Below are 12,302 nucleotides of genomic sequence, written 5' to 3' on the forward strand. Positions count from 1 at the left end.
CATAACTTAAAACAGTTTATACTCATTTAAGTGAGCTGATCCTTTAAATAAAAATACAGCAGTTCTTATTAATTATCCTCTGTGGAAAACAGTTGAAAGGACTGTAAACATTTTAAATAATACATCTGCATTTCTTCTTTTTCAGGAAGGTTTGTAAAAGCGAAATGAAATAGAAATTCTTTCTGGTTACAGACCACTCTGGACATTCCCCCCCCCCCAAAAAAAAAGCATGGTACTTCTTTGAAACCCCTGGGTAAAACAGTAATCACTGAGTTTACAAGGTACTTGACACAGTGTGGGTATACCGAAAAGCTACTCAGTTACAGTGTTAGGACCACTTGTCATTAATTACTCTCCACCTCAGCTAAAAATTAGATATACAGTATATTAATGAATCAGACAAGTGATAAAAGCAAAACGATACCATCAAACAATAAAAAAACAAAACAAAGAACAAATCCAGCTGCTATACAGTAGAGACCAGTGGCAGGTGTATGTGTGTGTGTGTGTGTATGTGTGTGTGTGTGTGTGTGTGTGTGTGTGTGAACCATAGAAAGATGGATGGTGACTCCCCCGACCCACCCCCACATGCTCTCTGCTCTGTGTTAACTGTCCATTGTCCCTCTCTCCCCTGCATACTTGTATCAGTATTTTTCCAGAAATCGTGCATTGTTTGAACTGGACGAACACTGCTGGAGGGGTATTTGTGTGTGTGTGTGTGTGCGTGTGCGTGCGTGCGTGCGTGTGTGTGTGTGCGTGCGTGGAGTTGTGTTTGCATGTACGGGGTAGGGGGGGAGGGGTTGTGGTTGTTGAGGCCCTGAAACTCCCTCATAGAGGCCAGTTGTCACTTCACTCTGTGTTTCCGCCTCTGAAACTCAGGAAACCAGACGCTTAACTGTGACTAAGAAAAGGTGACAACTGAAGAAAAAGAAGAAAAAGAAAATGAGTTGAGGACAAAATATATTTTATATATACAAACTGCTGTGTATTGTTGTTTTTTGTGTTTATAGGAATAACAACAGCAGCTTGGTCCCTCTTGTGAACTCCACAGCAGATATATAGAAACTATAATGAACACAGACTATGAATTGAATGTTACAGCGATATTAACAAAATCATATATACGGCAACTACCGTCACACATAAGGAGGGAGGAGATAGTCTGAACTGAAAAATGACATGCCATGCAAAAAAAAAAATTACCCTGCCTCTAAAAAGCATCCTGTCTACCAGGAATAAAAATAACCTCCATGCCGGAAAGGTTGTCCTGGATGTGAGAAATTGACCTGTCGACCAGAAAAAATCGGCCCTCAGGCCAGAAATTTTACCCAAATCAAACTACCGAACTGGAAGAAGTGACCTGTTTACAAGCCATGTCTCCTGATGGTGAAAAATGGACCTGCTGAAAAGGCTTTTGCCCAGCCATGCAGGTATCCAGAGCTACTTTAATATTCAAACACACAAGAAAGCTTCAATACGTATAACAGGGGGATGGGATAGACTGGGTTTCAGTGTTTCAAGGAGTCCAACAGGCTCTTTTTGCAATTTTGGTCTGATTGTAAAAACATTGAAAATATTTGTGAGGGAGCAAGTCAGGCATTATTTAACAGTGCACAGTACAGTGATGGAAAGTGTATTCAAAGTGTAAGTCATGCAATTCATATTTTACTTCGAGTATTTATGTAGATAGTTTTGGTAAATTGATTCAGAGTTGTTAGATAACATGAGGGGTAAGTTACTCCTTTTTTTCTTTACTTAAATATATTTCCAATTAAATCTGTTGGCAGAGTGTTCTGTGGATTATCCAGAATTAAAGGGATGATGCTGTCAGTATCACAAACCTAAATTCCCTTACTTCCCTTTGTATTTGTGTGGAGGCAGACATATCAGAGACTAACCCAAAACGTGGGCAAATAAAAACAAAACTATTTTCATAGATATCACTAGAGGTAAGTGAGAACATATGTGTTTGGGTGACAAAACGTTAAGATCAGTTGGAGAAGGGACAGAGGGAAGGAAAAAAGACATGAAGGTTGGAGACAAAAAGGGGAAAACATGAAGGAAAAAAAAAAACAAGCGGGCTGTCCGTCATGTGATCTCTCAGTACGCAAAGTCATCAAATCTCCCAGTAAAACAATGGATTTCACGAACATGAACAAGAGCTTTACAGTTCGGGCAGATTGGATTTTAAAGTTGTGTCTCATATAAATGATATTATCATTATCAAATGAAAATGGGAAACATTTCAATATTACAAGGCCCGCAACCTTTGATCATGCATCAGACAGAGAGCGTTGAAGGGATTCAGACTCCATGCTCTGGGTCTGAAATTTCACCTGCTGGTGTTTGGGTGGCGTCGGAGCCAAAGGTCCCTTTCACTTCATGTGAGTTGTTGTGACAAAGAAAACAATCGCACGTTCCAGCTCTGAAGGCCATAGTGCATAAAAAAAAAAGACTGAATCTGAAACACTGCTGCTTTGCACTGAAGGGCCAGGTGCTGCTTTGCAAGTTATAAAAGAACTGCTGGTTGGGAAAAAAGAAGAGTGTTTTCAGGTAACAACAACAAAGCAGTTATTTACTGCATTTCACAATAACGAGGGAGCTCTGTAGAGGATGGAAGATAAGAGCTTGTATGATTTTTGCAGTATTCATATGAAACCTCAAACCACAGGGGAGAGACGAGGAGGAGGATGAGGAGGAATAAAGTAAGGCTAGATGAAAAAAGTGAAAGGTTAATGTGATCTGTAAAGAAGGGTCAGGACGTGGACGTAGATGGAATGGAAAGAGGTTGATGAGGAAACATTGCCGCGTCACCTAAGTCAACAACAGGGTGAGTCATTCCTTGCAGATATGGCATGTGTTTTACGAATGGCAGCTAGTGACTCAGGGCTGGAGGGGGGGTGGGGGGGGGGGAAGGGATAAGCATACTATGAGCACACAACAGAAGTGTTTGATAAGGGAAAACACATCAATTTTCATCCACACACAGACTCTCACTTTTACATGCAATGTCATTGCATTTCCCCTATTGCTTGCAATACTTAATACTTAATAATTAATGAAAACACACATGACAAGTTGCAACTAAAACATGACTTTGCAGCAGAGTGTGTGGATGTAAATGAGTGGTGAAGCTGAAAGGCCATGTACTGAAATGCTTTGAAGTACTCCTGTTCACAAAAGCAATGCCGAGGCTTTTAATAGCCAGTAAAAATTCTGGCAGAGGGAGTACTCAGATCAGCAAGAACAGGATTTAAAGTTCTGAATGCTGAGCTGACTGATCTCCCCACTAACCGCTTCCCCGGTGATGGAGATGGAAAACATCTCTGGTTAAAGTCATCATTGGGATGCCCACAAGTCAGGAAACTGCACAAAAATATGTTAATACCACTTTCTGTAAGTGTATTCAAAGATTAAATAGTTATTCGAAGTACAATAAAGCAATACAGTTTCAGTTATGTATGAGCCATTTTACTGTAGCATACATGTATGTATCTACTGATTACTAATTTTATCAAGCATGCCTGAGGGTTATTTATTAAAGTGTCAGTTAATCAGCTTCTGCAAACTATGGTGCCATATTCTTGAGGAAATTCCTGTTGCTCTGTGTATTTAGTTTGTTTTATTGAATCTGTATTGTATTAGTCTTTATTCTTCCTGCTGATTTATTGTTGCACTGTTTCATACTTGTTTCACACTATAATGTGCAACATGCTGTGCTCCTTGTGGTTGTTGCAGTCCTGGAGGAACTTAATTTTAGTGAGTTAAATAATTATTTGATCCTGTTTGAATTGAGCCATGAATTACACATATGTTTTTCACTTTAAAAGGTATTTTTGCCCAGTCCAGAAAGTCTGTTTGTCATAATACTATTGAAGTAGAACACTGTGAAAATCCGTAATTAGAAAAACTACTCACCCCAAAGTGGCATAGGTGACGTCTTGCTGAAGCTACGATGACTGAGTTTTGTAGCAGGATGTAAAGTTAACTTGCACCAACAACGGGTCTTGCTTGTGCTTTCGCTTCCTGGTTGATGAAAAGACACAGGATAAAACACATCAGATAAGATAACGTTACATGTGTTGTGAAACAGTTAAGCTAGCTAGCGAGCAAGCCGAGCATCAAGCAAATTGTGCGAGACAAGATATGTAGCTAGTTCACCGAGCAGTTTCACACAAAACTAAGTGGTACTACGGGATAAAAAAAACATGACTTTTTTTCACTGGCAAAATTCTTTTAAATTGACAAACGTGTAATTCATGGGTCAATTCAAACGGGATCAAAAAATGATTGGTCTCTCCCAGTGACAGTAAAAAGAAGGTTTCTCCCCATACATACTTGTTTGTTTTTTACAAATGAGGTCCCATCATGGATGTATTAAGGGCCCCATGGGGTCCACCGGAAGTGGAGGGAATTCACCTCTATTTGAATAGGTTTACAATTTAAAAAAAAAAAAAAAAAAAAAACACTACTTGACTTACATCAAACAGACAAGTTTTCTTTAGCGGTTTTTCAATAATCAAGATATAAAACATTTCTATTGTCCACCTTTCTAATCCTGCTTTTAAAAATATCTTCCAGGATGTAGTCTACTGATGCGGCCTCACTTTAAAAGGCATGAAGGCCAAATAAGTATTTTTTTTTTTTTTATTCTGTGGACAAAACAAAATAAACTAGAAGGCAGACCGGGATTTATTTATTTTTTTCCCAAAATGTTTTAAACGCACCTATTGTAGTATGACAGGTATGGCAGTTAAATGCTGAATAGGAAGGTTGTGTTGAGTTTAAACAGAAACAAATAAAAATCCTTGAAATGCTAGTTTGGCAGAAATCTGCAAAACACAGCTTGACAACAGCTTGACATGAGATTTCACTCAACAGAAACAGCTGAGGCAGAAATTGAATTTAATACTCTTTATTCATTATTTCCTCTTCAAACATTTTCCTGATGTACATGTACATTTCCATTCAAAAGGAAAAACTCAAGTGAGGTAAAAGTCTTGAAAAATGAAATAGTATAATGGTTGTAACCATCAAACTCGTCATCACATTCACAAAGCTGACAAAAAGCTCTTGCATTTACTATTTCAAAAAATATATATATAGACAATTTTCATATTTTTCCCCACTTTTTAAACTTGTATAGCAACAGGCATCCCTTCATACACACATGCAAACAAGCACACACACCTCCATGCATTAACAAACACAAATCTGCTGCAATTTCTTTTTACAACTCCCGATATAGAAAGTGTCGGAGAACCTCCAGCACATTCCTATGGTAAGACTTGTACTTTAGACAACCACAAAATATTTAATCCACAGCTCGCTCTGCACCCCCTCCAGCAAAGAATACTTACTACAGGTGTCATAAATAAAAAAAAACACGCTGCACTAATAAACAAAGGCCCAAACAAGTGGGACAACCAAAGGCAAGGTAAGTGAGAGAAGCAACGGGATCAATAAGTAGTTTACAACAGAAAAAAAAGTGGGGGCCAGAAAAGAAAAAAGGCAAAATACACTTCATCCTTATTTTTTTTTTTTATAAACACGTCCTTCAAAAGACTAAATGATGATCGACATACATTCATATATCAACCCTGGCGAAGAAAGTGATTTAGCATGAGCCCTGCTGCACCCCACTCTCATGTAATGGGGGAAGGTAAAGCTTTCATTAACAGGCACACATTCGTCGTCAGAAAACAGTCCGTAAACATGTTAAGGTTGGGTGGACACAAAAAAACAGAGGATTTACAATCCAGGCTGCGTTCACTATCGACTGTCTAGAAAATGCAAGTTTTTTTTGTATGTTGCATTTTCTTTTGACCTCGCTCAAAACTACTTTTAGTGAGCGATGTCAACAAAAAGCCCAAGAAGGGGACTAGCCCTCATCAAGCTCAGCAGTCTTCAACCTGCGACTGAGCAGCAGCAGCCTTACCGGGCTGCTGGTTTTGAATGTGGCTCCAAGCTTTAATAAACCAATGTATCATCACTCAGAGAGGGGATACACAAACTGGGGAATGATTGAGATTATGTGCTGCTATTCCCTGAAGGTTTTTTTTAGCACTATCACATCGTATGAGGGTTAGGAGTTTGATGACAAATCCAGCTGTTAGCACTAAACTAAGACGGGACTACCCACTGAGTGATAAGGTTTCAAAACAAATGGATGCACAGATAAAACCAAGTGCTGCTGCCAGGCCATAGCAAGCTGAAGTTTGCTGGCTACCTCCACCTTCAGGCATGATCTACTCCAATAACAACCTGTAGTTTGGGTAAGAAGAGGAGAGTCAAAGTTACAATTAATACAGAGACAAAACACAAAATGAAGGTGAGTATTAGGAGGGAATTTCTCCATGTCAAGGGCAGATTAAACCAATTTACCCTCCCAAAATAAAAAAGGGACAAAACAAAGCACTCACAAACACTATGATTATGTCCCTGAGAACCAGCTCAACTCCCTCCAGCAATAGACCACATGAGCTTATTTGCATTCCTATCAGGTGGCTGGGTTTGGAGTAAAACAAGGCCTCTTTAAAGTGCTTCTGTTAGTATGGGGTCTCTGCTGGGTGACCTCCAGCTACTGTGCGAAAGTATGGCTCGTCAGTGCACTTCAGGTAATGCTTTGGTTTGGATGGGGACAAAAGGTTGGCAAAATAAATTTGGCCAGGCTGCTTTGGGGCAGGTGGAGCTACGATGCTAGGCAGCCCAATGAAGGGTGTAAATATATCAATGAAGGGTGTAAATATAGTATGTCTAACCCTAAAATCAGAATGAATCAAAAGTTGGATTTCAAAAGGCATTCAGGCATGACTGACGTCAACATGGCTGCCAGTGAAAATAAGACCCAAACTTTTAAGAGATGGGAGTAAAACAAAATGGCTGAGAAGACTAAGACTGGGACAGGAATGACTAGACAAGTGGGTTTCAAGGAAAAGTATGGTTTGGGACTGAAACAAAGAGGCAACAACTAAGGGGAAAAATATGGTAAAAGAACAAAAACTCAAATTCAAAAAATGTTTGCTCCCCATCCAGAAAAGTATGTATTCTCCCATAAACTATGAGGAAAGTCTTGTATCACCTAAGTTTCAAAGGTTTAAATGGGCTGAAAAAAGTGCTTTCCCTCCTGATCACCATTTAAAAAAAAAACCTTTAAAAAGCTAAATCACTCTCCAAAACGTCAAAAGGCACTTAAGTGCTTCAGTTGCTGGTTGTAACTTTGGTCCAGAGCGAGACAGTGTGTGGCACCTCACTTGTTGTTAAAAAGACTTTTGCATTTCCCGTACCAAAGTTCAGCAGCAGTAAGCCAGCAGAGCATACCCGTGACCTGCAGAAGAGTTGACTGTCCCCCTAACAAAATATTTGAACCAGTCGGGAGTTGTGGGCCATCCAGATAAGAGGTTTCCGGTTATCTGGTATAAGCATGAGCCCCACTGAGCAAGAATAAGTTAGAGCTTCAGAGAAACTGAGGGGTGAGAGGAATAGAGAGACAGCAGTTGTCACTTACATAAGTTTAACAACTATTTTCTTCTCAAACTTGGATGCTTAAGAGATATGACAGGTTAAAGTCACAGCTTAGGACATCTGCTAGTAATGCCACACTGCAAGTGTTCAAAATGAACAGCTAATAATAGGCTTAGCTACTTATAGTAATTTATAGGTTGTTTTATTTTTTTTGGGCTTGTGGCTCAAGTCAGTTGTAGCTTCCAGGATACATCAAACTCCAAGTCAGGAAGGGGAGTGGCATCCAACTGGCATACATCATGGCATTTCTATTAACATACCAGTTGCACTCCCTGCTGTCTGTGCTCCCATGACCACAAAAGGGGTTCAAACACAGTGTCCTTTCAGAAGGCACTGGATAGGCTAGGAAGTGACTCAGCTCCCCACACATGTAAGGTGGCAGGGCTGCTGCTGCTTGCACACCCATCCCCAGTTCCCTGCTCCGAAGATGCCTCCCCCAGGAAAAAAAGGGATAATTATAGACGGCCTGTAGTTTGAGAGCCAGTCACTGCGTCAGAAGAGGATCCCATTTCAGCGCTGCTGTCGAGCCTGCAATGGTTGTGAGGGACGAGACTGGGGCACACCATGTGCAGCTCCTTTTAAGGGAAGGGACAGCCAGTCAGCCTGTCACTCCAGGACTACTAGCCAGCACTAGCTGCAGGAAACGAGGCCAGCCGCATGCTCTCAACGCGCCCCATGTCCGCTTTCTTCCGTCAGTCAGCTTCCCACAATAGCCAGAGGATTGTGACATCTTGAGGTCACTGGTGTGAGGCTTTGGAAGGGACTTAAAACACAGAGGAACATAAACTCCTCAGACACACAGGAGCCTGTCTATCTGAGGCCTAAACTGTCTCTCTGCAGATTTCCGCTCAAAGCCAGTCTCGACTGAAAAGTACAGGGCTGAGTAAACTGGATAAAGGGGAAGGAGGGGAGCTCGTCCTACACTGAAATTCAGTGGAAAATAAAAATAGACACATTTTCTCTTGCATTGATTTCAAATCACAGGCACTGCTGGCATAGTAGGGAGAGCACAAATGTCTGTGAGAGATATTTACATGTCAAAATTAATTAAAACAAATTGACTCCTCTCGCTTCCCCTTCATTTCTGATGTGAACTAAGTTATTAGTGTACCACCTTTCTAACCTCCCCAGTGAACAAAATTTTAACACTGATGCTCTGATTTTTTTGTTTGGGTCATCACCTATTATATTACCTCTTTCCCCAATAATACTGTTTTTCAATATTTTCAATTTTTTTTTTTTTTTTTTTTTTTAAACTTTTACTAATCACAGGAGAAAACCAAATTCAAGGCTAAATTTTCTTCTTCCCCTTCTTCAAAAAAATAGCCCATACTTAAATGATTGGGGGGGTCAACTGGGAGGTTAAGGCACAAAACACAACTCTGATAAACAGGGAAACAACCAAACATGAGGAAAAAAAATAATTCTAAACACTTAAAAATATCACTTTCTATTCAATGACCTAGACATCTCTGTAGATAAGGAATGAGAAAGGATTCCAAAAAAAAAGCAAAACACTTGTCCACTTAAATATAATTGTGCCTTGAGAGGAACATAGCATTTATTGCCTCAATAATCATTTTTTTTTTTTGGGGGGGGGGGGGGTTTTATTTTATTCTGTCTCTTTTCTCAAAAGCAGCAGCAGTGGTGCCCTCTTGTACATCCGTCCACTTGTTTTCTTTCTGTCAGTTACATGGCAGCCATGTTGGAATGTTCTGGTTAGCCACATAGTAGTTGCTGAAGTTGTGGTCTCGGATATAAGGCGCTGGCTGATAGTAGCAGGTGACACAGGACGCATCAGGGATAGCGTTCTGCTCCGCCAGCACTCGGAAGGCCATCAGCGAGATGAGGTGGAGGGTCTGCCGCCGCTCATGGCCCATTAGGCACACCGTGCTCTCGTTGACCACTCGCCGCAGGATCATGAGGTAGTCGTACTTGCTCTTCTCCTCACCTATAAAGTGGCTCTGGAGGTAGGCCTCCACCTTGCGCTGCTGCTCACCGATGTCAGGGAAGTCGATGAAGAAGCGGGAACACATGTACCGCTCGAGGGCCTTGAACTCCTCCTCGCTGGCAGGCCGAAAGTCCCGCACCAGCAGATTGCAGTACTTCAGCAAGCCGCCACCTCGGATCTCCTCAGGCCGCTTGGTGGCGATGAGCTTGTTCCGCAGGTGGCTCAGCGCCATGCTGAAGTCCCCGTACACGCTCTCCCCACTCACAGTAGGGTGAAAGGCCTGTGACATGGGCGTCTGTGCCAGCTCGTAGTAAGCAAGCATGGAGTCCAGCACAATCTGAAAGGAGTCCACGCTGAACTCAAACTGCCGCCGTATTGAGTCCACAAACTTCAGCTCCACATTGCGGCCGTTGTTGTTGGAGAGGGAGATGAGGCTCCAGCGGTCCTGCTCCGTGTTGACCTTCACCAGCTTCTGGACGTAAGCCTCTTTGAGAGTCATGGGTGTAATTTTCTCTTTGTTCACACCTTCAGGTAGAAAGTCCAGCAGGGTACCTAGCACCACGTCCTTGATGAGCCTGAACTCCGCCTCGTGCGGCAGGTCCACCCTGAAGATGACGTCCAGATCCTTGTAGCTCCAGCCAATATCCTGCACCAGTACGTGGCTGGCCGTGGAGCCATTGAGCCGTACGTCCTTTACTCTGATGCCACTCAGCTCTAGGCGGGAGCGCACCCGGGCCACAATGTCTTTCAGCCGAACCTCTAAGGTAGGGAAGTTCCCCCGTCCATGAACAGGCACAACCTCCGTCAGAACTTCATTCAGCCGGCTCACCTGGTCCCAGGTCAGGGCACTCACTGAACAACTCTGTGATTCCTCCTTGTTATCCATCTTCTCACCAAGTTTAGATTAACTAAGATGCCAGGAGAGAAAAATAAGTTAGTTAAGATGTTAGCTTTAAAATGTGTCTACAAATCAGAATATTTTCATCCCATTTCCTTTGACATAAATATAAAATACTAAAGCAGATGTATCTCATTTGTAACAATGAATGCCGAAGAAAATATCAATACCATCACAAATAAATGTAATAAATGAGAACTATTGGCTTGCCAGCGTTAAAACATCTCATGCAACAGTACCAGCATCATGACCCATTATGCACGAGCACAGCAGAATGCGAGCACGAGCCAACCTGCTCGCTCGCACACACACTAAAGGACAGAGCCCGTGAGGCTTCTAGAACAGCTCACCGCGCGAGCATGGTTTTTATTCCAGAACCGCTGAGAGACAAACAAAATAGCTTAAAAGTACACTAAAGACACAATAAAAATGGCCACATCCTAAATTAACTGTGGCCAGACAAGTTACCGATACACACATTTCGTCAAAACATCACCAGTAACGTTAACGTTAATCATTTGTTCCAGCTGACTTATCAATTTAGCCGTGACTAACGCAACACAAGTTTCATCAATATTAATCCATATGGCAACGAATCCCTCTGTAAATTGAGCAAAGTCACGTAGCATATGTTTGGAATAATCATGAAATATACTAGCTACATAATTACCGTAACTCATGTCACGTTTTTGAATCATGGCTATGACTGGGTAAAGTTTAATTTAGCGAGTCTAACTTAACATTACTTTCCTAACGTACGCAGTTAAAAACACGGTTTTACTTGACAGAAATTAGCGATGAAAGCAGTACATACATTTCCAAAAGCGTGGTCTGAAAGCATTCAAAGTCCGAAAAAGAAGATGTTAACTTGGAATCCGTGCAGACACCTCCACATAATCCACTGGCAGGGAGACAATCACATGTAACACTGCAGCTGCAAAGTCAGTATTTGAATCACTCTGCTCGCTTAAGACACGCCTGTTTTATAAGGCCGAAGTACGACCCACTAACACAGATGCACAGCCGTGGCACGACACAGTCCCCTTGTCTATGTAGCGTGGCTTTTACAATTTAAAAGTACAACATTAACAATATATAGCACCGATCAAAATCAAACACGAAGCTCGTATATCTACCAAAAAAATCCAACTTTCATCGTCAGCAGATCACATTAGTGTAAAATCTTCGAATGTGATTGTACCAATGCGCCGAGCGAAGCATCTGATTGGTCGACGAGGTTTTTGCGTTGCCAAGTAACCAGGGTCGTCTCCTAGCAGGCGGCATTCTCTGACCGTATCTATGACAGTTCAGTTGAAAATCAGCAGTTATGCTCTTTGATATTATTAATGCTCATTTGAGATTATACTGGATTAATTTAACTTTAAAAAGTTCTTGTTAAAATAATAATCATATTTGTGTTGCCCCAAAATTGTACAAATATGTATAAATAAAGATTTGTTTAAAAATAAAATGGGCAAACCCCCCCACACACACACACACACACACACACACACACAGGAGACGTTAAAGTCATAGGCTATGTGTATATCTATGCGTTAAAGTGAACAAAAAAATTGCAAGTTACCACCAGGCCCTCAAATGGCCGACAAAGTGATGTTGATCAAAGATCAATTTTGATTTTTTACATTTGTTTAAAGTAGCCTGTTACCAGTGATGTTTATCTTCTAGTATTTAACATGGTGGGTAAGACCAGATTAATGGTAAATAGCCTATTGATTTTATATCAACATTAAATTCAACACTATTATCAAAACTTACAACACTCAGAAAGTAGTCACAAAGTACAAAGTAGTAGTTTATTGTATTGAGAGGCATTTCTAATATTTAGTCTACCCACACTGATGTCACACAGTGACATCTTAAAACACTTTTAACCAAAACATAACATAACATTAACAGACAGCATTC

The 12,302-nt window shown here is 41.1% G+C and overlaps 1 protein-coding gene across 2 annotated transcripts; it reads right to left on the bottom strand.

Annotated features, from left to right (window-relative positions):
* Positions 1-4,899: 4,899 nt before the first annotated feature.
* Positions 4,900-11,616, bottom strand: tent5c (terminal nucleotidyltransferase 5C). 2 transcript variants are annotated; one of them, XM_031311221.2, is made up of 2 exons: positions 11,512-11,616; positions 4,900-10,384 (listed from the first exon to the last, which is right to left on the bottom strand). In XM_031311221.2, exon 2 carries the CDS (start codon positions 10,359-10,361, stop codon positions 9,210-9,212), a length of 1,152 nt encoding a protein of 383 aa, XP_031167081.1. In that variant the 5' UTR covers positions 10,362-10,384; positions 11,512-11,616; the 3' UTR covers positions 4,900-9,209. The 2 variants fall into 2 exon arrangements, with proteins under 2 accessions (XP_031167081.1, XP_031167009.1); XM_031311149.2 differs by lacking the exon at positions 11,512-11,616 and adding an exon at positions 11,188-11,489 and having other exon boundaries at positions 4,900-10,383.
* Positions 11,617-12,302: the final 686 nt, after the last annotated feature.

Source organism: Sander lucioperca, chromosome 8 (genome assembly GCF_008315115.2).
Source record: "Sander lucioperca isolate FBNREF2018 chromosome 8, SLUC_FBN_1.2, whole genome shotgun sequence".
Classification (NCBI taxonomy): Eukaryota; Metazoa; Chordata; class Actinopteri; order Perciformes; family Percidae; genus Sander; species Sander lucioperca.